Source organism: Mixophyes fleayi, chromosome 4, assembly GCF_038048845.1.
Source record: "Mixophyes fleayi isolate aMixFle1 chromosome 4, aMixFle1.hap1, whole genome shotgun sequence".
Lineage (NCBI taxonomy): Eukaryota > Metazoa > Chordata > Amphibia > Anura > Limnodynastidae > Mixophyes > Mixophyes fleayi.
In genome coordinates, this window is record NC_134405.1 from 265,407,202 (window position 1) to 265,432,451 (window position 25,250).

General features: G+C 45.9%; 1 protein-coding gene across 1 annotated transcript in view; it reads left to right on the forward strand.

Moving 5' to 3' along the window:
* The window catches only part of HSPA9 (heat shock protein family A (Hsp70) member 9), a 206,252-nt gene that overhangs the window by 99,567 nt on the left and 81,435 nt on the right, over window positions 1–25,250 (forward strand). Inside the window, exon 9 of the mRNA XM_075209728.1 lies at window positions 932–1,024. Coding sequence (XP_075065829.1) covers window positions 932–1,024 — 93 coding nt within the window. The remainder of the gene's footprint in view (window positions 1–931; window positions 1,025–25,250) is intronic.

Consider the following 25,250-nt stretch of genomic DNA (forward strand, 5'->3'; position numbering starts at 1 on the left):
AAGTTTCTTGCACATTTCCTTTTGTCAATTGCATTACACACACATCCTGTAATCCCCACTCATTAGAGGGCAAAGTAGTCTGCTGTAGCTGGAGATACACAGAAGGACAATGGTGGTGGTCGGGATAAGTAAGTGGATGAGCACAAAAGTGGAGAACAGACTTGAGACCTCAGGTGTGGAACACACGGTTTTACGTTAATTGTTAAATATTGACATTTGGTAAAACTTGCCTATTAAAAGGTGTATCTACAAAGGTTATCAAACTAATAAATCACTCCCCCCAGCCCCCCCCCTGCAATTATCCTGGCTGCTGTGACACAAATGTAACTGTTCCTGTTTTCCAGGTGGACGCTGTATTTTTCTCCCTTCAACACAATATACCTAACTACAACCTACTTAACTCTTCAAGCATCTCTAAACAAATTAACAAAAAATGGAAGAACTCTTGGATAGATGGCTCTTATCTAGATCCAGTCATTTGTTGTGTCTGTTAGTTTAAATGTTTTAAAGTATATCCAACTGCTACATCTTACTTCAGAGTTTTCAGGTTAATAAGGGCAACCACTTAACAGTGGGTAACGCGTCTTGAATTAAACTCTCCTGTTAGAGTAGAGCATGCAACTTTATTGGTCAGATTACCCTTGGAGAGGGAAATCTTGTTGTTTAGAAATCTTTTACTTTGCTTATTTTCTCCAAAATTATTACACTGATATATGCTGTATCGAAAGGTTGCTTGCGTGTGGTTTAATGTTACTTATTTACAAAGGAGCTCATGTCTGCATGGATGGACTAAGTTCGTTTCCTTTTGGAATTTACATGTATTTCTTTTTATTTAAAATTTTAATTGGCAGCCTGAAATTGAATGCCAGCACAACTGTCTTCTTTTAAAGTGTGTGTGTGTCATTAATACATTTTTTTCTCTCTCTTATAGACTGGTGTGGATCTAACAAAGGACAACATGGCTCTACAAAGAGTGAGAGAAGCTGCTGAAAAGGCAAAATGTGAACTGTCCTCATCGGTGCAGGTGTGGTGTTTTGTCCAAAAGAAACGCTGTTTAAATGTTTCCTCTCTCGTTATGCCATACACATTTGTGTGTGTGTATTTTTTTCGTATAAGTATGTTGTTGGTCCATTTCCATCTGAAAAGCAAAACCACAAAAAACCTTGTAGTGTAGTCATGGAGATGCTTTTCTCACACAGCTATTTGGGGGACACTGTTAAGCATGGGGAAAAGAGGGCTATAGTTAGGAGTAAGACAATAAAAATTCTCACAACTTGTCTGGCCTGCTCACTTCCTCTATGCCCTCTGGACGGAGGATAATCCATTTATTAATAGTGCCCACAGAGAAGGATACTTTTTTCTTTTTTCTTTTTTACATTTCTCTATTTTATTTTTATTTAATGTTTGTTTCTTGCATTAGCAGTAATCAGAGTGAACACCACGGGTAGGTAGGGTGGCAACTGAGCTGGACATCTCCACTTATTCAAACTTGCAGCTTGAAAAATTTACCCCCTGTTGTCCAACAGGTGACTCAGAAAAACCATGAGCTGAGTAGGGACAGGGCTGGACTTTTTCTGCTTGATGATCCATCAGTGTAAATCCATCGTTTCTGCTGTCAAGCGCAAGTGGGACAGAAGAAGAGGGGCAGAGATCGCTTTTATCAAGAGGTCGTCAAATTGCTGTATTACTGTCACCACTTTTGTAGAAGGACTGTCATGACTGCCATCAATTTCGTAAACACCAGTGGTGCTGTCACCAGAACGAAGGGTAGGGCTCCGAATTGGTAATGGTACGTGTCCACCGCAAATCAAAGGAAGTTGTGGTGGTCTTCCCATATCAAATAATTAGATTCTAGCTGTCATTTTGTAGAATGTACTATATAAATAATTAAAATCTGATTGTTTGCTATAGGCAATGATCGCCGAGTCTCCTCCACTCTTATCACCTCTTCCCACTCCAGAATCCAAGACTTTTCCCGTGCCGCCACCCTTCACTAGAATGACCTCCCTCGTTCCATCCGCCTCTCTCCTACTCTGTGCTCCTACAAACGTGCACTGAAAACCCACCTCTTCCTTAAAGCCTACCAACCATCCACTTAACCCCTTCACCTCCACTCACTCTCCCCTCTGCCTCTTCTGGCTCCCCTTGTGTCTTTCTGTTTTCCCTCCCTTAGGATGTAAGCTCAAATGAGCAGGGCCGTCTTCCCTCCTGTCTCCTCACCTGTTCTTCTGCTCCATGTTTATTGCTGAACTTGCCTGGAGTTTCTGAAGTACTGGTATTTTTGTTTATTGTTTTGTGCTGTTTCACCCTGTATAGTGTAATGTTTGTATGGTGTACAGCGCCGCGGAAACCTTTTGGCGCCTAACAAATAAAGGATAATAATAATAATAATAATAATAATAGGCAACATCCCCACTTTTTCAAACCCGCAGCTTGATAAATTTACCCCCAGCTGTCAGAAGGTGTTTTTGCCCCACTAAAAGATTTTGGCCGTTCAAAAACAGGTAGAGACATTCTCTCAGGCATGTTTCCACCCTTCAGTACCTGAAACTGACGGAGAGAATGTTGTCTTGTTTGAAAGCGGTGCAGATTGCTCGTTCTACTCCTGAACCTTCCTAAACAATATAATCACAGGGTGGTCGAGGTCCAATCTTCAATTGGCGACAGTTTTTCGATCTGTCGCCAACAACTCATTGGTCTGTTCTGGTGATTTGAAGGTGAAGATTCTCAGTCAGGGGCGTCATCTCTCGGTGTGGGACTGGACTATAGTGACCAGAGACCCCAGCCAACAAGGATAGGGTGCGTAACGTTAAACCTCTGTCTTCAGAGGCTTTAAACCCATGAGAAGGTTTTCTTTCAACATTCTCGAGCTTCGCACTTCGTTTTCAATGCTTTCATGTTGCCACGATCATGTGCTGTGCGGAATATTATGGCCCGTCCATATTTCTCTTTCATCCGGTCTGGGGGACACTGCTTACCATGGGGTTGTGTAGGGGAAATTGGGAGTTGGCACCTAACTAGTTAAACTTTAGTACTGCTGGCAGACCCCTCCCCTCTACAATCCCCCTGCCTCTTCCTGTCCAGTTTTTTTTAGGTGCCCTGGAGTTGGGGCAGTGTTTTAGTACTTAGTGTCAATTTTAATGAATTTACTTTATTTTATTTGTGTTTTAATTTTTTTCTTTCAGCAGTGGCAGCGCTGGAGTGTGTTCTACTATAGAGAACACACTCACAGCAGGACAGCGCAGGCATTCCCCTGCCAGATGAGAGAGCCAGCGGCGCTCACTGGCAGAGACTGAACAGACGGAAAATATGTGCCTGATTGAAGAGTGACAAGCGGTCTCACGGACCGCTGTCACTCCTCCAGCCTCCCCGATAACCAGCGCTGCCATTACAGGCAGAGAGTGCCGGTTATCGGCAACTGACAGACGCCGGCGGACATTTTATTTTTTTACAGCCAGCGCTAAACGGAGAAGGAGGAAAGGGGGCTATACCACGATTTCCCCCTCATACATAGGAGGGGGGTGTCGGGTATCTTTCGCTGCGGAGACCTCTGTCCTAGAGGTCTCCACTACTTTGCCACGCTTCAAGCCTTTAAAGGCAGGACATGTTCTTTTTATTTTTGGTAATAGCTACAGAGACAGCAGTTACTGAAGGGGGGGGAGCTACAGTATAGAGTTCCCCCCTCCTTCCAGAGAGAGATGGTCTTTCCCAGCCTTCTGGCGCCAAGAGAACCCCGGGAAGAGTGAACAGAACTGAGGGAGCAGGCACAGGACAAACTGCTGTTGGACTTCTCCCCTTTTGTGGCCTATGGGCTAAATATCGCCTTTATTTGAACACTTATCTAATGTTTTAATAACTGGGCTAGTAGGATTTACATTATAGTCTCCTACTGGCTTATATATTGGGTGGTGTTTAATTATTACAAGTACACCTTTTATATAAAGATCAGTTGATTACTTGTTTTTTATCTCTGTTCTCCTACATATATATGTGTGTGTGTGTATGTATATATGTGTGTATATATATATATTCTCTCTCTCTCTCTCTCTCTCTCTCTCTCTCTCTCTCTCTCTCTCTCTCTCTCTCTCTCTCTCTCTCTCTCTCTCTCTCTCTCTCTCTCTCTCTCTCTCTCTCTTCCCCCCCCCCCCCCCCCCCCCCCAAAAAATTTTTCCTCTCTGTTACTTAGCTAGAGTTATTTGTTACATTGTGTGTTTGGTGTGCCTTCCTTTATAAGAATGACAGATATACTGAACATGCTCAAAGTGTCATGTAAAATTACCTTGTGGCCAGAAGGACCCTTTGGCGCTCTGCTCTGCATGCGAAGCAGGGGTTCCCACTGCGCATACCCAGCAGGTTTCAGCCCCACCGACGGAGGAACCGGCCTGGGTGGCCTCCCTGACACAGTCGGTTTCCTCCTTAGCGCAGATGGTTTTTCAGTCAAATCAGTTGCTAACTACTGTAGCAACTTTGGTGGCTAATAATGCTAACCCACAAGCTTAACCAGTTGCTTGATTCCTCTAATACCCCTCCTGCTAAAAGAAAGAGACCTAGATCAGTAAATCCCCTTATGGTCCTATCAGACTCTGAAGAAGGCTCTGAGGAACAGGGGGAAATTTATTTGGATCCTGACCAATTACTCCTATTGGAACAGGAAGACAATCCCAAAAGCCAATTTGTTAATGATTTGGTTTTAGCAGTTAGACAGGCATTGGACCTCCCAGAGCCGGAGGATCTTACCCCCAGAGAGAGAAGTCTCTTTAAGAAGGATAAATAAAAGGCCAGCCATTTTCCCCCTTCTGCTGAGCTTAGGGTTATTGCTGAAGGGGCATGGAAGCAGCCTGAAAGAAGGTTTTCTATTCCTAGGAGATTCTCCTCCCTGTATCCATTACAGGAGGAAGAGGTGGTTCGCTGGGAGACTATTCCCAAGGTAGATATCCCTATTGCCCGCTGGGGAAAGCATACCTTACTCACAGCTCCTGGTTCAGCGTCCCTTCCGGACGCCAATGACCGCAAGGTTGAATCCCAGCTTAAATCCATATTTGCGGCTGCGGGTTCTTCTTTCAGACCTACATTTGCCTCAGCTTGGATGGCTAGAGCCATGGAAGCATGGGCAGACCAACTGGCAGAGGCCTTACAGGACTCCGAACTTCTTCCCCTAGCCCTGCATTTGAAGGAGGCTTCGGGGTACCTTTTATGAGGCAGCCCAGAACTCAGCGGCGGTTTCCTCTTCCATTCAGGCGGCCTCTATTTCAGCAAGAAGGATGCTATGGCTCAAATCCTGGGAAGGTGATGCGGAATCAAAAAGGTCCATTGAAACTATTCCATTTTCTGCAGCAGGTTTGTTTGGCCCGGAATTAGATACCCTTATTTCACAGGCAACGGGGGGGGGGCAAAAGCACTTCCTTGCCAGTATATTCTTACAGGAGCCGCAACCCACGGATCAGCTCTTTCCGTCAGCCCTTTCGGGGGACCTCCTCTCATAGGGGACAGTCCTTTAGAGGCAGACAATCTAATTCTCGTGGCTCCTCCACTAGGGGGAGATCCTCGTTTGCATCTAAGCGCCAGGCCTCCAAGACCCAGGAGAAACCTGCGTCCTGACGACCACCCTGTACCACAGGGGGCCCCAGTGGGGGGGACGTCTGTCTCTGTTTTGGGAACAGTGGGCAGCGTCTTCCCAAGATCCTAGGATCCGAGGAATTATTTCAGAAGGGTACAGGATAGACCTGTTGGGGCCGGCTCCGCAGCGTTATTTCCAGACCCCGCTACCCCGGGATCCATTAAGAAGACAGGCTATACAGGATTGTGTCGCTTCTCTTCTGCTTCAGAAGGTCATCTGCGGAGTTCCAGATTACCAGAAAGGTCGGGGTTTCTATTCCAACCTGTTCCTAGTCAAGAAGCAGGACGGCTCCTTTCGTCCCGTCCTAAACTTAAAGTGCTTCAATGTTCACTTAAGGGTGGACGGATTTCGGATGGAATCTCTGAGGTCAGTGATAAACGGCCTAGAAAAGGACCAGTATATGGCGTCCATAGATATGAAGGACGCATACCTCCACATTCCCATTTGGATCCACCATCAGTCTCTTCTCAGATTCTCAGTGGGATCATTCCACTACCAGTTTCGGGCCCTCCCCTTCGGCCTCACAACTGCGCCAAGGGTCTTCACGAAAATTATGTCAATAATGGCAGCATGTCTTCACCTGCAGGGAGTTCAGGTCGTTCCTTATTTGGACGACCTACTCATCAAGGCTTCCTCAGAGAATTGCCTACTTCATCATTTATCCCTCACCCGAGCGGTTCTCGAGAGCCACGGCTGGCTGAATTCAAAAAAATCCCAGATGGTTCCGTGTCAGCGCATGGTTTTCCTGGGACTCATCATGGACACCAGCAAACAAAGAGTGTTTCTCCCAGTAGAGAAGATCAGCTCTATTCAGACTGTAACTACTCAGGTTTTGTCTTCCCCAAGCCGCTCAATGCATTTATGCATGAGGCTACTCGGAAAAATGGTGGCCTTCTTCGGTCAAGCCCATTCTCGATGTTTCCAGTGGGATCTGTTGTCGAAGTGGTCAGGATCACACCCACACCTGGAACTTCAGAAGATCTCCCTATCTCCCTATCTCCGAGGGCGAGAGAATCTCTTCAGTGGTGGCTGGTTCAGAATCACCTGAAAGTGGGCAGATCCTTCGCTCCATGGTCGTGGATAATAGCCAAGATGGACGCCTGACAGGTTGGGGGGCGGTAATCTTGCACCTCCGACTCCAGGGACGTTGGTCGGTTCAGGAATCAGCTCTGTCAATAAATGTTTTAGAATTGAAGGCCATTCTCTTGACCCTCAGGGGAGCACAGTCCCTTCTTCTGGGCCACCCGGTCAGAATTCAGTCCGACAATGCCACGGCCGTGGCATATGTCAACAGGCAGGGAGGAACCAGGAGTGCAGCTGCCATGGATATTGCAGCTCAAATATTGGTTCGGGCAAAGCTATATGTTCCGGCAATATCAGCAGTTTTCATTCCAGGAATAGAAAACTGGGAGGCGGACTATCTAAGTCGAATCCAAGTGACGCCGGGGGAGTGGTCACTCCACCCGGAGGTCTTCCAGTCTCTGGTTCGGAAGTGGGGTCTTCCAGACATAGATCTCATGGCCTCCAGACACAACAGAAAAGTTCCAAGGTTTTGTGCAAGGGCAAGAGATCCCCTAGCGGTGGCAGTGGATGTCATGACTATGTCATGGGAGTTCAGGATGGGATACCTGTTTCCTCCAATTCCCATGCTTCCTCGCGTCCTCAAACGAGTAAGGCAGGGCGTTCTGCCAGTAATACTAGTAGCTCCCTCTTGGCCGCGCCGAGTGTGGTACGCAGACATATTGTCTATGGCGGACGGACCAGGGGTCCACCTTCCGCATCGAGACGACCTTCTTCTGCAGGGTCCATTCCAGCACCAGAGTTTACCTCAGCTCAGTTTAACGGCATGGCTGTTGAAGCCAGCCTCTGGAGGTCTAGAGGTTTTTCTTCCAGTGTAGTTAACACTTTGATGTTAGCTAGGAAACCTGTTTCATCTCGCATCTATCACAGGATTTAGAAGGCCTACATTAGGTGGTGCGAAAACAGGACATGCAATTCGTCCGCTTTTCGTATTCCTCGCTTGTTAGCTTTTCTTCAGGAGGGCCTGGAAGCAGGTCTCAGATTAGGTTCCCTAAAGGTACAGGTATCGGCACTTTCAGTATTTTTTCATATGAAATTAGCTGATTTGCCAGATATTAGAACTTTTCTTCAGGGAGTCTTGCACATACAGCCCCCTTATGTACCTCCTACAGCTCCATGGGATCTCAACATGGTACTGATATGCTTAAGGGGCCTCCATTTGAGCCTTTGAGCGAGGCAGATTTAAAGTGGTTGACCTGGAAGGTCCTCTTTCTTTTGGCTATCGCATCAGCTCGTAGGGTTTCTGAATTAGGAGCCTTGTCCTGTCGAGAACCTTATTTGGTTTTCCACGAGGACAGAGCGGTGTTAAGGACCCTTCTTTCTTTTGTCCCGAAAGTAGTGTCAGCTTTCCATCTTAACCAGGAAATTGTAGTTCCGGTTTTCTCATCTTCTCATTCAGATAAACATTCTATGGATAAGTTAGATGTTGTTAGGGCTCTCCGCATATATGTCAAAAGAACTTCCAAAATTAGACGTACTGACAAGCCATCGCTAGATGGATTACGTCTACCATCAGACAAGCATATATAAAGGCTAGCCGTCCTGTGCCGGAGAGACTTACAGCCCATTCCACCAGATCCGGTAGGGGCTTCGTGGGCAGCAAGGAATGGAGCTTCTGCAGACCAGCTTTGCAGGGCAGCCACCTGGTCCTCTGTCCACAACTTTACAAAATGTTATCAGTTTAATGTTTTTGCATCAGCCGATGCAGATTTTGCTCGTAGTGCTTTACGAGCGGGATTTTCAGAGTAGTCCCACACTTAGGGGGCTGCTTTAGAACATCCCCATGGTAAGCAGTGTCCCCCAGACCGGATGAAAGAGAAAAGAGGATTTATGTACTTACGTTAAATCCGTTTCTCTGATTCCGTCTGGTGGACACTGCGATCCCTCCCTTCTGTTTTTCTTCTGTGTGCTCTTGTTTGACTGCCCTTTTTTGTCCTTGGGCTTTTTAAAACTAACTGGACAGGAAGAGGCAGGGGGATTGTAGAGGGAGGGGGTCTGCCAGCAGTACTAAAGTTTAACTAGTTAGGTGCCAACTCCCAAGCTCCCCTCCACAACCCCATGGTAAGCAGTGTCCCCCAGACGGAATCAGAGAAATGGATTTAACGTAAGTACATAAATCCTTTTTTTTTATCCTAGGGTTGGATGTATATGTAGATAATGTATGTATATGGACATCTCCACTTATTCAAACGTGCAGCTTGAAAAATTTACTGACAGGGTTGGGTTGCCTGTTACATGAGTCGCCATTGCATTCATCCTAGGAAATGGTCCCTCCGCACTGTGGTGTGCGACCAGATTTTGGAAAGACTGAGACAGCCAGAGGTTGACAGGATGGCTTATTGGCTGAACCACAAAGTGGATCAGTTTTGTGCCAGACCAACGGTCGCGCAGGCTTTGCTAGTGGATGCCAGGATGGTGCCATTTCACTACCGGCTGGTGTACATCTTTTCTCCAATTTCTTTGTTGCATCTGGTGCTGAAAGAGGCCAAAAAATGAGGGCATACCAGTAATTCTGTTGGCACCAGTCTGGCTGAGAAGATTCTGGTATGCTGATCTTCTCGGTATGGTGATAGAACCACCTTGTAGACTTTCTCTCAGGGACGATCTTCTGAGCCAGGGCCTGTTCTTTCATCGGGTTTTTTAGTATGGCTGGCTTTGATGGTCTGATGGCTGAGGCCCTGATTCCCTAGCGATAAGGTCTCTCTCTGCAAAGGTCATCCAGACAATGATGAGGCTAGGAAACTAGCGTCTTCCAAAAATGATCGCGGCTGAAAGACCTATATAGGCTGGGCAAGATGGTATAGACTTTGAAGGTGGTCCAGTTTGCTCAGTTTCATGCAAGGGATTTTCATTTGAAATGTCCGTCGAACTGGAAAAGATTTCAACTGTCTTTCCAGTCAGGTGATTTGACTTTCCACTAGGGAGCATCAGTTGCTCCTTTTGTGACTTTAGAGAGAGAATCTCTGCAGAGGTTTTGTGATAGGACTTTGGTGACGACGGATGCGGCCTTCGGACCTTTGAGGAATCCAAGCTTCCAATAAATGTGTTGGCACGGCAAGTGGTGTTCCAATATCTGGTCAGTGCAGAGAGCATATGCTGCGGGGCAGTGCATCGAAGACAAATCGTGGTGGCATACCTCAGTCACTAGGGTGGCACCAGGAGTATTCTAGCTATGCAAGAGACTTGAGTCAAGTCTTTCTGAGTAGGCATACTTTTCACCTCCGCAAATGGTCTCTGCATCCAGAGACTTTTCTGTTGAGCCGCAATGTAGCGCACTTCTGCTCAAGGGTAAGAGATCATCAGGTGGTATTGGTAGGCTCTGTGTCCGCTCCATGGTGGTTCCATCTGGTTTACCTTTTCTCTCTGGTAGCCATGCTTCCGAGGGTATTGAGGGTTGAGAAAAGGCGCCCTGGTCGTTCTGGCTGTTCCAGATTGACCTTCAAGGGCTTGGTACACCTAAGTGCTATAGATGGCAGGGGGTCCATCGTTGCGTCTACTGCTCGTTTCAGACCACTCAACACTGTTTTTTCATCAAGGTTTAGAATGAACCTGGTGTTGAATGCTTTGCAGCTTTCACCTTTTTTCTTTCATCCTATCTGAGGGACACTGCTACCATGGGTTCTATGAGGGGAGTTAGGAGTTGGCACTTAAGCAGTTAATTATTAGTTTAACCTACAGACAAACTCCTCCCTTCCACAACCCCCTGCATCCCCAGTGTAATTTGAGTGCCCAAGGAGTTGGGCTTATTGTGTGCTGCTCTGCAGCATTTTCTTAGACTTTTTAAAAATTTATTTTATTTTCATTTATTTTATCTTTTTTTTTTTTTAGTTAAGATTAGGTGCAGCGCTGCTACTTACTGGGGCTGTGTTGGAAAGTCATATCCTCACAGGATCCCGACTGCTGCATTGCCAGAGCACGAAAGGCTCTGATACTACAGATACTAAGAAGTGACAGGAGGGTGACCGTCATTGCTAGTCAGCAGAGAGCATTCTGATCCCGATGCAGGCCATCTTTTTTAGGACCGTAACAAGTTCCCCTGTGATGAGAGGGGGAGACTTGGGCCTCACATCGTTTCGAATGGGCTAAAGGCGCTGCGGGCTTATATATAGAAGCCATCGCATCCGCCAGAGAGACAAGTGCTGCTGTTATGGCATGTTTGTCTTGTTATCAAGCACTCTAACGGGTTTTGGAGGAACAAAGAGCAGCATGAAGACAGATCGCCCCTACCGAAAGTGGCGACTTGATGTGTCCCTGAATAGAGCTGAAAAACAGCAGCTGCCTGTTATCAGCTACTGAGACAAGCTGTAGATTATCCATGCTGCACACACAGACTGTATCCTTAGTTTGGTTACTCAAAGTATACACTGGGACTCTCTCTACACAGACACACACACTCTCTTTCCTCAGCACCTATTTCCCGGGTGCTCCACCTGCCTCTTGGAGCCTAACAGAGTCCTATTATAATAGACCATTGTTTCTCCTAGTATAACAGGCATTATGTGAGTACTACAGCTAGCAGTGTGTTACTGACCACCATTCCTGACAGGTGTGGGTAATAACCTCCAACATTTTTGTATTACACTGCCTCCACCCGGCTGCTTCTTAATGCAACCCGGCTTCACAATATCTGTTGTAAATTACAGATATTGTGAAGCAGAAGGGTTAGGAGATATTGTTTTGGCTATTAGCAGGGAGAAATCAGTATCCTTCTTTACTGCTCTATTCGGACATTAATATTGTGTGACTGTTTCTTTCTGCCTGCACTTTATTTTCTTGGTAAAAACTAGGGCTTACCAAGGGCGGCAGTCTACCCCCCCAAAAAAAGGAAAAACAGATAGGCGCTGCAGCTGAACAAATGAAAGCCAGCGCATCCACCTGTGAAGTGAGGACATGACAGGCTGCTTGTTAACGCAGACAAGCGTAACATATGCCATTTCTCTGGACTGAAGCTGATGTGGATGGCTTACAGAGAGGCCATCCCTACAGATATGGTGGTCAGTGGTATCTTCCAGGAGCTGGAAAAACGGCAGCTGTACCGGTAACAGAGACCTGAGGCATGCTGTAAATTCCACAGGTTGCAGACAGACTTATCCTCTCATCTTCCTCATGCTGTTTGAGGGTCCTTGGCCACCTAGGAGGGGCTAAGTACCATTTTACATATCATCTGTGTGTGTGTGTGTGTGTGTGTGTGTATATGTATATATATATATATATATATATATATATGTATGTATGTATGTATGTATGTATGTATGTATGTATGTATGTATGTATGTATGTATATGTATGTGTGTGTGTGTATATGTGTGTAGGTGGGACTGGAGTTAGGCACTTATAAACTTGTTTGTTCCCCTGACTCCCCCACTATGCACCTCCTCTGTAGCTGACTTAAGTTGTTGTAAGTGCCTTCTGGAGAAAGGTCTGCCTATACTTAGTTTAGTTTTAGGTTTCATGTTTTTATTTTATTCTTTTTTGCAGGTGCGTGGGGATCCAGCCTAAGTCCCAGAGTGGGTGAATAGCCTGTCAGGTTTACTTCACCCGGGGTCCCCGCGTAAGGTAAGAAGCAGCTTGCCTCATTGCATCATTGCCGGCAGTCTCCCCCTAGAAATGAGCAGTTGGTCCCCTTATTGTAACTGCCATTTGGGCAGCATATCGCAGCAGCCACGGGAGTGGCTACAGTATATATATATATCTATATCTAGATAGATAGATATATATACATATATAGTTTAACGGCCAAATAGAGCGGCCGGTGCCCTTAATTATCGGGCGGGAGTGAAGCTACAATAGCCTCTCCTCCCCCCGCGGACATGCCGGCAAGGTCCCCCGCCTCCTTCCCCCTGTGGGCAGCGAGCGGGGGGACAGACGCAATCGCGCTGCACTAAAGGCGATTAGCGCAGTCATGCTCCCCGCAGCCTGGGCACTTTAAAATTTAGCGGAGGATGCCTTATTAAACCCTACTGACATACTTTGTATGTGCAGTTCGGCGGCGCGTGGAGGCGGCCATCTTGGGGACGGATGGAAGTCTGAACTCCCTCCCCCTTTCAGCTACTGAACAACAGACGGCGCTAATGCCTGGAGGCTGTGCCAGACAGAGACATTGGGCTGCACGCTGAAACCCATCTGCCTCCAAAACTGGCAGTACCTCTGTATTGTTTTTAATTTGTTTGCTAAACAAAAGTTAACTTGTTCAGTCTTTTTGGATATAGACTAGGACTGTTTTTCTCACTTGGTGTCTAATTTCTAGAAACTTCCTGGTATATAGCCTAGAGGAGTTTCTATGCTGCATTAAACCTCTAATATATATATATATATATATATATATATATATATATATATATATATATATATATATATATATATATATATATATATATATATATATATATATATATTAGTGTGTGTGTATATGTATATATATATATATATGGGCTTGTTATTGCAACTTGTGCCTAAAATTTTCGCTGTGTCTGTAGCAGAGTTCCCAAGTTTAATAGACATTTTCTGTTATGTCTGTACTAGGATACACAGGTGCCCTATGTACTTCTGGATTATCTTTTGACCAGCCTATCCAGAATGCTCTGTATGCACACGTATGTATGTGTGTATGTGTGTGTATATATATATATATATATATATATATATATATATATATATATATATATATATATATATATATATATATATATATATATATATATGTGTGTGTGTATGTATATATGTGTGTATAGGTATATGTATCACACAATGTATTAAGTTAAAAGAATATATATATTATGCTGTATGCTTTACCAAGGTAAGAATCTGCATTTGCATGTTGCAATGTGTATATAATTAAGGTGCCCAAGACATATCATACAGATGTATTTGGTCTCGCCTATAATTCCATTGCGTTTTGGCTGGAAAAGCTCCCCCAATAGGAGATTTCCGTCTGTACTGACAATATTTATGTACAAATGATGAGATTCATTTATGTTTCCTGACCCATTGCTTACCATTGTCTTAGGTGTCAGAGTACCTCTTTGGTACACCTGAGTTGCATTATGTCTGTACAAAATGGATATTTTAAGATCACCTTTTCTACAGCTTAGCCCAGATGCTCTCTGTGCAGCTTATGAGACTTAGCTTGGCGAACAAGGTGCTTCCACTTCGGTGACTGCAGGTCCGCGGATGTCAAGCTGGGCTAAATCTACGGGAGCATCAATGGCCTAGGGTCTACAAACGGGGTGTTCCCATTTCGGTGTCAGCAGTTTTGCAGAAACAGGTCTGGCCTAAATCACTGTCGCCTCGGGTGGTCGAGCTCATTAAGGTGATTTTAAAGTCCGAAATGGTACGTGAGTATACCCTTTTTCATGCTTCTACACATGTTTACACTGTGTTGGTTAAGCCCCGACACAGCTTATATCTGTCCGCTAACACAGAAGCGGCATTCCGCTATTCAGGTGAAAAAGACGCTGTTGTTAACCATCTTCCACAGATGGGCAGGTTTTTATTTCTCACTGTTGTCACAGTCAGAATCAGGATGTAGTTCATTTCTCACTAGAGGATGTCTATTTCGATCTTGGTTTTACTAACAAGAACATTATTTCCTCTGGTTACACACACGAGGTGGATTATTCCGGCTTAAACTTTACACCGTTTTAGCATTGGCAAAACACCAGTCTTTATTTTATTTGGCAATCTAAGCCTTAGTGCCACCCTATTGAGAAAATGTTTTTCCTCATATATTTCTCTTGGTGTCTGTCTTTTGACAAAAACCAGGGAAACGGTAATAGACTGGCCAGATTTTCATCTTCCCTCCCTTTCCTGTCAGAGTGAATACAAGGGAAGTAATCCCGGCTGGTGACAACTCTGTGGTTGTTCAGTTCTCTTATTCTGCTATCCCTGGCGGGAGCTGACTAAAGAGGTTTTTCCTACACAGAGCAGGAGCTGGTAGAGTGGTTCTCTAACAGAAGTAGGGTGGTTTGTATTCACCCAGCGGAGTCATAGCTGGTAGTAATATAGCCATCCAGCTATGATAACACTAGTTTGTCACAGGCTTACAGGACTACGTTCCAATATTGTAACTCTCAATTAGCACTATTACAAACAAGTATTCAAAGGCTTCTGGCGGTGGGTGTGCTTTCTTTTATTTTTATGTCCGCGACACCAGGCCATGATGTTTACGTGTTCAATACGTTCATCTTTTCTGTTGATCTGAGGTCAGGGTACCACATTCCAGGTCAGGCCTAGCCTTACAGGGGGGGTACTTTATAGTTTATGTACAGTGGCTGTCAGGTAAACATCCATAGGTCTGGGGGGGCATCCCCCGTACATGGAAGTTTTTTATTACAACCAATGCTTAGCTTATAGCTAGACGTTTTCAGCCAGAATATTATACTTGCAGCCTCAGCAAGCAGCAGGGTTGCATTATTGAGTTCGCAGGTGGTCACTTTAGACCTTCCCAGGTTTTCGCTTATTCTACCACACCAGAAGTGTTGGCTTCTGCCTTATCTTCTAGACTGGAACATTTCGTATCTTCCTACCGAAGAACACGCTCGTCTCTCTTCTACACAGTGCCAAAATGTTCCTGGCAGAATTTCCTTTCAGTAACATGAGTTTATGTTTTATAAAATAGGATACCAAGGTTCTAGTGAATCATTGGCACTCCTCATCGGAACATCTCCCATGTCTCAACAGAGAGATTGTCATCAAGGGAAGCTGTTTTCCTTGTTTTGGACGTGCATAGCATCCCTCTGCCCTGATCCACTGGTTTACCTTTCGGGTGGTGCTTAGCCACACTGATTTTTGAGTGGGTCAGTTGTCCTTCTTGTGCAGGGGGTGAGGAAACCTGTAGAGATTTGGTCTCATAATACAGGGCTGTTGTATATTTTTAGCACTTCTGGAATATCCATATCCTAATTGCAGGATAGGGGTCGACCTGGGTATGGTCGGAGGGGTGTGCTTTGTGCCATACTATGGGCCAAGTTAGTCCAACGTATGTTTATGGAGGGCCGAATGCTTTAGCAATCAGTCATTTACCAGATAAAGTGGGTCACTCCAGGTTTAATACCTTTGTGCCTTCCTGGTTAGGTCATAGGGCTCTCCGAGAGGGAGCCCAGGTTCTTTTGACATGTTAACCTGTTTTGTCTGTCGGTTCTCAATCTAATGACCCTCAAGTGGATTTGTCCATAGCCAAGTCGGGTCTCCCTAGAACTTAGGGAGTGTACATGTTATTTACAGGTCCCATTTCCTCGTGGGTGTTAGAGTTTCTAGGAGGGGGCGCATCCCAGCTAGTCTGGTGGTCCGCTGTGTGTCTCGCAAAGCAGTGTTCTCCTGGTTTAGGGGACTAGCGTTGACGTCCCTCTTTTTCCGGTTCCAGAGCGGCCTCATCTTGCAGTTCGGCCCTTTTTGATTTCCATCATCTAGTTTGACGCTGTGGCGTCGGACGTCCAACATATACGGCCAGAGAGCCCTTACAGGGAAATGGTTGCTACCACAAATACAGCCGTAGAGCTTCTTCTTCAGCTGTTTCTTTAGGCTTGAAACTATATTTGGTTGGTGTAAATTCCTTGAGTTTTACACGTCCCACTCAGGAATCTTTAAAGGGTTTTCTTTTGTAGCTGGCTCCGATTCGGGTCTCCGCCTTACTCCCTTCAGCGGCAGTTCCTGTGGCTCTCTGATTAGCTCAACGGAAGGTTGTCTTGCTTAAAGGGTTTCTTCAGGCTTAGCCCACCTTTGGTTGGTCACATATTTCCAGGGAGTCTAATTCTCGTCATCAGGGGGCTTGCTTTGGCCTCCGGTGACTCTCTGAATTATTTAAGCTGTTAACTCATGGTATGAGTGCTCTCTTGTATATATGACGGCCTTACGTTGTCAGTTTTCTATATGAGTGCTTCCTCAGATATCGCTGAGTTTGTTAAGCCATTTAGCTCATTGTATAAGTACTCCCTGGTATATCTCTGAATGGTTTAAGCACTGTATCAGTGCTTCCTTAGATATAGCTGATTGGCTTAAGCTGTTGAATCAGTGTATATAGTGATCTTTTGGATATCACTGAGTGGATTGAGTTGTTAGCTCAATGCAGGCTGCTCCCTTGGATGTCACATCTCGTAGGGGATCTGGGACGAGAGTGTGTATGGCTCTTCCTCATTTTATTTCCCAAAAAATTAGTGGCGCGTTGTACGAGGCATTATTGGTTCTGTCGTTTAGTGCCTGCATTCCACTGACACAGGGATTGCGGTATATTATTCTTGTGCCTCTTCTTTGTGTGTAACGTTTCTCCAACGGGAGATAGTTTGTGCTCTTGTTCACACAGTTCCTGTTTAGGAATTTTATGCCATTTAGCTTCTCTAGCACTTAAGAGCGTAGGGGGCAGGGCAGGGTCTAGGTGGTCTCTTGCCACTGCATCACGACCAACATTCTGTCTGTACCCTTCTGCAGGTTCCAGTGACTTTTACAGTGCACTCTCCAGGAGGGTTGCAGCTTTTTGTACGGCACAACAGCGTCATTCAATGGCACAGTTGTACAGAGTGGCAGTCTGTTTCTGCTGCATGTTGTTTTCCTTGTTGCATGCCTTTGCATTCACAAATGCAAGTTTTTGGCCACAAAATATTGCGCACAGCCGTTCCAGAGCATTCCCGCCCTTGGACACAGCTTTGGTAGCTCCCCAAGGTAACGCAGTGTCCCCCAGTGGTAGGACAGAGAAAAGGAGGATTTTTACTCACCGTGAAATCAATTTCTCTTACTACACTGGGGGACACTGCGGGCCCTCCCTTGCTCTGAAAGTAGTGCTTTCTTTGGTGTTGCTTTCTAAATTGCTTCTTCTCTCTTCCTGGTTTGGTTATACAAAACTGAAGTCAGCTACAGAGGAGAGGCATAGTGGGGGAGGAGTCAGGGTAACAAACAAGTTTATAAGTGCCTAACTCCAGTCCCACCTACTATACCCCAAGGTAACGCAGTGTCCCCCAGTGTAGTAAGAGAAACTGATTTTACGGTGAGTAAAAATCCTCTTATATATATCGACGCAAGAAATGGATATCTCAGCGCGTAACTCCGAATAGATATGAGTCCCAATATAGTCTATATAGAATATCGTTTTGCCTTTGTGCAGGCGGCTGCCGATTCCCACGAACCAGGTGGTGGACTGGTAAAAAAAACAAAAAAAAACAGAGGATGGGGTGCCACATAGTAAAATACTGTATTTAAAAGGCACACATACAGTGACTGTTACACAAGCCAGGAAATAAAATACTCCATGTCTATATAGTGGAATGATTTTTTGAGGTAGCAGAGATTGTACACAGAACAGTGTGTCTGTCTTAGTTTTGCACTAAGACAGACAAACCCTACCAATACAGATATCCCGCCTTGTGAATGTTGCCAGCCGTTAACTGTACAGATAAGCTATAAAGTTTAATCATCTGGTACGCGTATTGCACATACAAGGTGTTGGTGCTTCAGAGTGTTTATTACTCTACTTATTTCTATCTGTTCACTATTCTGTGAACAAACTCTGCTACCTCAAAAAATCTTTCCACTACATACACGTTGCGAATTTTATTTCTTGGCTTGTGGAACAGTCATTGAATTTGTGCCTTTTAAATACAGTATCATACTATGTGGTGCCCCATCCCCTTTGTTTTGTTATATATCACACACAGTGTGTACAGTAATGGACAAATGTTTTGTGTATGACACGCACATTATTTTTCAGAGTCTGCTGCCTCAGTTTTTATGATGACAGTTTGCATATACTCCAGAATGTCATGAAGAGTGATCCAATGATTTGTAATAAATTTCAAAGTCACTGTTTGTCATGACAATTAATTTTATCCCAAAAACACTACAACTGCATTTTAGCCTTGCCACAAAAGGACCAGCTGACATCGGGTTAGTGATTCTCTCGTTAACACAGGTGTGGTTGACGAGGATAAGGCTGAAGATCACTCTGCTGATTTGAGTTAGACTAACATACTTTAAGCTTTAAAATGAGGGTGCTTGAAATCATTGTTCTTCCTCTGTTAACCATGGTTAGCTGCAAGGAAACAAGTGCAGTCATTGTTTTGCACAAAAAAGGCTTACAGGCAAGGATATTGCTGCTAGTAAGATTGCACCTAAATCAACCATTTATCGGATCATCAAGAACTTCAAGGAGAGAGGCTTAATAGTTGAGAAGAAGGCTTCAGAGCGCCCAGCAAGCACGAGGACAGTCTCCTAAAGTTGATTCAGCTGCGGGATCGGGCACCACCAGTGCAGAGCTTGCTCAGGAATGGCAGCAGGTTTGAGTGCATCTGCACACACAGTGGCAGACTTTTGGAGGATAGGTCTGGTGTCGAGAAGGCCAGCAAAGAAGCCACTTCTCTCAGGGGAAAACATCAGGGACAGACTGATATTCTGCAAAACGTACACGGATTGGACTGTTGAGGACTACGGTTAAAGTAATTTTCTCTTTCATCCTGTCTGGGGGACGCTGCTTACCATGGGGTTGTGAAGGGAGCTCGGGAGTTGGCACCTTGCTAGTTAACTTTAGCACTGCTGACAGACCCCTCCCCCTGCCTCTTCCTCTTCCTGCCAGTTTTTTCTAGGTGCCCAAAGGAGTTGGGCTTGTTTAGTAACAGCTAGTGATTTATTTTTATTTATTTGTAATAACTTTAATTTTAATTTTATTTTTAGACATAGTGTTAGATTAGGGCAGAGCTGGGACTGTGTTCTATACATAGAGAACACACTCACAGAAACCGTGGCAGCAGGGAGCCCAACAGGTGTAATAGCATTATTAGTCACAGAGGCTGCCACACTAGATAACAATTGACGGTGACCGGACTCTGTCGGGGAGAGCAGACTGCTCTCAATGGCAGAGCATTAGCGGTCACAGTACAGAGTGACAAGCGGTCTCCCGGACTGCTGTCACTCTTGGAGGCTCCAACGATAACCGGTGCTGCCATTATAGGCATAGAGCGCCGCTTATCGCATTACCTCGCCGGCAGCCATGATGACGTCATCGGTCTGCGGAGGTGCACAGAAGGAGGAGAGTCGGGGGCCATACCAAGATACCCCCTCAGGAAAATAGGAGGAGGCATCGGGGTATTCAACGCTGCAGGAGACCTCTTCAAGGGGTCTCCATAACTCTGCCAGAAATAAGGATAAGTTCCTTTTTTAAAAAAAAAAAAGGAGAGACAGAAAGCTGCAGAGGGGGAACTATCACAGAGCTCCCCTGCTCTGCAGCACAAGTGGTACAGTCCGGACTTCTGGCGCCAAAGGAAGCCTGGGAAGGAACTTATCTTGGAGGGAGCAGGCACCAGGACACTGCTGTTGGACTTCTCCCCTGAGTGGCCCTTTTGGCTAAGTACCAAAACCTTTCTTTAACCATTTACAAACTGTATTTTGTGGTTACAAGAGGGAGGCTAGTAAGGATTATTGTATTTTCTTACTTGCACATATATCTTTTATCTGTTACACACATACAAGTACAGCTTTTATTACAGATTAGTTGGTTACTTGTTGTTTACTCTGTCTCTCTCAAAATTTTCTAAGTGTGTTTGGTGTGCTTTTCCTTTTAAAATGTCAGAAAAGGGAAAAGGCTCTATGGCTAAATATTTTACATGTTCCAGTTGTAAAGTTAAATTACCATGTGGACAGATAGACCCGTTGGCGCTCTGCGCAAACCCAGTTCCTTCCAGCCCCACTGACGGAGGAACCGGCCTGGGTGGCTGCCCTGACACAGTCGGTTTCCTCTTTAGCACAGATGATCTCCCAAGCTACTCAATTGTTATCTAGTGTGGCAGCTTCTGTGTCTAATAATGCTATTACATCTGTGGGGCTCCCTGCTGCCACGGTTTCTACTGAAACGGCTATAGCAGGACCTTCCTCTTTGCTTACGGACCAGCCACCTGTATCCACAGAACTGGCATGGTCCTCAGCATTTATAAAGGGTTTGGACAGACTTAACCAGTTACTTGAATCCCCAAACCTGCCCCCAGCTAAAAGAAAGCGGCTTAGATCCGCTAATCCTCTCATGGTCCTTTCATATTCGGAGGGATTTTCAGAAGAGGAAAGAGAATCAAATTTGGATTCTGACCAGGTTCAATCCTTGGAACAGGAAGAAAACACTAAATATCAGTTTATTGATGATTTGGTTTTAGCGGTGAGGCAGGCGTTGGACCTCTCAGAAATGGAGGATCCTAGTCCTAGAGACAGAAGTCTCTTTAAGAAGGCCAAAAGGAAGGTTATTCGGTTTCCCCCTTCTGTAGAACTCGGAGATATTGCAGATGGAGCCTGGAAACAGCCTGATAAAAAGTTCTCTGTTCCAAAGAGGTTCTCTTCCCTGTATCCATTACAGGAGGAGGACGTGGCTCGCTGGGAGGGAATTCAGAAAGTAGATACTCCAGTAGCCCGTTTGGCCCGACACACTCTCCTTCCTGCTCCGGGCTCAGCAACTCTGCAAGATACCACTGACCGCAGATTGGAATCTCAATTAAAATCTATATTTGTAGCAGCGGGTTCTTCCTTTAGACCCACTTTTGCTTCAGCTTGGGTTGCTAAAGCCATGGAAGCATGGGCACAGCAACTGGCAGAGGCCTTACAGGATTCAGAATTGATCACCCTAGCTTTACATTTGAAAGAGGAATCAGGGTACATTTATGAGGCGGCTCAGAGCACAGCATCTGTGTCCTCCTCTATTCAGGCTGCGTCAGGTTCAGCAGCTAGAAGAACATTATGGCTGAAATCCTGGGAAGGGGATTCAGAATCAAAGAAATCCATGGAATCCAATCCTTTTACAGCAGCAGGTCTGTTCGGTCCGGAATTAGATATTATGATTTCCCAGGCAACGGGGGTCAAAAGCACCTCTTTGCCGGTCCTCTCTGGTAGAGGCCGGTCCCCACGGTTTAGCTCCTTTCGTCAGTCCTTTCGGGGAACCTCCTTGCACAAGAGACAGTCGTTTAAAGGTAGACAACCGAATTATCAAGTCTCGTCTGTCAGAGGCAGATCCTCGTTTGCAGCTAGGCGCCAGGACTCCAAATCTCAGGAGAAGCCTGCGTCCTGACTGCCACTCTATTCTCCAAGAGGTGGCGCCGGTGGGGGGACGTCTGTCTCTTTTTCAGGAACAGTGGGCAGCGTCATCCCAAGACCCTTGGATTCGGGGCATTATATCAAGAGGGTACATGATAGATCTGCTGTGGCCGGTACCACAGCGCTGCTTTGCAACCCCGCTATCCTGAGATCTACAAAGAAGACAGGCAATGCAGGCCTGTGTCGCCTCTCTTCTTTCTCAAAGAGTCATTTGCAGGGTCCCAGACAACCAGAAAAGGAAGGGATTTTATTCAAATCTTTTTCTGGTCAAGAAGCCGGACGGGTCCTTTCGACCCATTTTAAACCTAAAGAGCCTCAATGTGCACTTACGAATGGACAAATTTCGTATGGAGTCCCTGAGGTCGGTGATAAACGGCCTAGAGAAGGATCAGTTTATGGCGTCCATAGACATAAAGGACGCATACCTCCACGTTCCCATTTGGAGCAATCATCAGTCTCTCCTGAGGTTCACAGTGGGGAACTCCCACTATCCGTTTCGGGCTCTTCCCTTCGGCCTCTCCACAGCTCCAAGGGTCTTCACGAAGATCATGTCGGTGATGGCAGCATGTCTTCACCTAAAGGGCGTTCAGGTCGTTCCTTATTTAGACGATCTACTCATCAAATCCTCCTCAGAGATTTGCTTACATCAGCACTTATCACTCACCATAGTGTTTCTCGAGAGCCATGGGTGGCTGATAAACTTAAAGAAATCCCAGGTGGTTCCGTGCCAACGCATGGTCTTCCTAGGACTCATCATGGATACCAGTCAGCAGAAGGTGTTCCTGCCTAAGGAGAAGATCAGTTCAATCCGAACTATAACATCTCAGGTCTTGTCCTCTCCCAATCCCTCAATTCATTTGTGCATGCGGCTGCTTGGGAAGATGGTGGCCTCCTTCGAAACGATCCCCTTCGGTCGGGCTCATTCTCGATGCTTCCAGTGGGATCTGTTGACTAAATCGTCAGGATCCCACCTACGTTTGGATCTCCAGAGGCTCTCGCTGTCTCCGGGGGAGAATCGCTCCAGTGGTGGCTGAATCAGGATCACATGTCGGTGGGCAGGTCTTTCGCTCCGTGGTCATGGATCATAGCCACAATAGACGCCAGCCTGAGAGGCTGGGGTGGCGGTAATCCTGCACCTACGGCTCCAGAGACTTTGGTCTCTTCAGGAATCAGCTTTATCAATCAACACGTTGGAGATGAAGGCAATTCTTTTAGCTCTTCAGGGGGCCTAGACCTTCCTTCAGGGCCACCCAGTCAGAGTTCAGCCCGACAATGCCACGGCTGTGGCATATGTCAACAGGCAGGGAGGAACCAGGAGTGCAGCTGCAATGCGAATTGCAGCTCAGATTTTTGCTTGGGCAGAACAGTATGTTCCAGCAATCTCGGCAGTGTTCATTCCGGGAATAAAGAATTGGGAGGCTGATTACCTAAGTCGAAATCCAATGATGCCGGGGGAGTGGTCACTCCATCCGGAAGTATTTTAATCTCTAGTTCAGAGATGGGGTCTTCCGGATATAGATCTCATGGCCTCAAGACACAACAAAAAAGTTCACAGGTTTTGCGTAAGGGGAAGAGACCCCTTAGCGGTAGTGGTGGACGTGATGACCATGTCATGTGAATTCAGGTTGGGATACCTGTTTCCCCCGATTCCCATGCTTCCTCGCGAGTGAGGCAAGGCGGTCTGCCGGTAATACTAATAGCTCCCTCATGGCTGTGTCGAGTTTGGTACACGGACATAATCTCCATGGCGGAAGGACAAGGATATCGTCTTCCGTCACGAGACGACCTTCTTCAAGGTCCCTTTCATCACCAGAATTTACCTCAGCTCAGTTTAACGGCATGGCTGTTGAAGCCAGCCTCTGGAGGGCTAGGGGTTTCTCCCCCAGTGTAGTAAACACTATGCTGCGAGCTCGAAAGCCGGTTTTGGCTCGCTTCTATCATCGTATTTGGTGAGCCTATATCAGATGGTGCGAAAATAAGTCCTGTCACACGTCTTCTTTTCACCTCCCTCGTTTTTTGGCCTTTTTTCAGGATGGGCTGGAAGCAGGGCTCCGTTTAGGTTCCTTAAGAGTTCAGGTATCAGCACTTTGTTTTCTTTCACCTGAAGTTAGCGGATGTGCCAGACATCAAGACTTCTTCAGGGAGTCTTACATATTCAGCCTCCCTATGTTCCGCCTACAGCACCATGGTATCTTAATCTGGTACTGGATATGCTTAAAGGGCCTTCTTTCTGGCCTTTACTTGTGGCAGATTTTAGGTGTTTGACCTGGAAGGTCGTCTTTCTTTTGGCAATTGCATCGGCACGTAGGGTGTCGGAATTGGGAGCTCTTTCTTGCCGGGAACCATATCTGGTTTTTCACAAGGACAGAGCGGTATTGAGAACACTCTCTTCCTTTGTTCCAAAAGTAGTGTCGGCTTTCCATTTGAACCAGGAAATTGTGGTTCCGGTCTTTTGCTCAACTTCTCATTCTGATCAGCAGTCTATGGAAAAGTTAGATGTGGTTAGGGCTCTCCGTATTTATGTTAAAAGAACTTCTCAGATTAGACGTACCGATTCTGTTTGTTCTTTATGACTCTAACAAAAGAGGCTAGCCAGCCTCAAAACAGTCCATTGCGAGATGGATTACGGCAACCATTAAGCAGGCTTACATAAGGGTTAACCGTCCTGTGCCAGAGAGACTTACGGCCCATTCCACCAGATCGGTAGGGGCGTCATGGGCAGCAAGAAATGGGGTTTCTGCCGACCAGCTTTGCAGGGCAGCCACCTGGTCTTCTGTCCACACATTTACCAAATTCTATCAATTTAATGTATTCGCATCCGCGGATGCAAATTTTGCTCGTAGTGCTCTATGAGCAGGGTTTTCAGAGCGGTCCCATCCTTAGGGGGCTGCTTTAGAACGTCCCCATGGTAAGCAGTGTCCCCCAGACTGGATGAAAGAGAAAAGGGGATTTATGTATTTACGTTAAATCCGTTTCTCTGATTCCGTCTGGGGGACACTGCGATCCCTCCCTTCTGCTTTTCCTCTGTATGCTCTTGGTTGATTGACCTTTCTCCTTGGGGCTTTTTAATTAACTGACAGGAAGAGGAAGAGGCAGGGGGGATTGTAGAGGGGAGAGGTCTGTCAGCAGTGCTAAAGTTAACTAGCTAGGTGCCAACTTTCGAGCTCCCCTCACAACCCCATGGTAAGCAGTGTCCCCCAGACGGAATCAGAGAAACGGATTTAACGTAAGTACATAAATCCTCTTTTCTCTGCTGAATCCCCTTTCAGATTGTTTGGGGCATCTGGAAAAACGCTTGTCCGGAGAAAAAAGGTGAGCGCTTCCATCAGTCCTGTGTCATGCAAACGGTAAAGCATTCTGATACCATTCATGTGTGGTGGTGTTTCTTTGCCAAGGAAGTAGGCTCGCTCACAATTTTGCCTAGGAACACAGCCATAAATAAAGAATGGTACCAAAACATCCTCCAAGAGCAACTTCTCAAAACCATCCAAGTTTGATGATG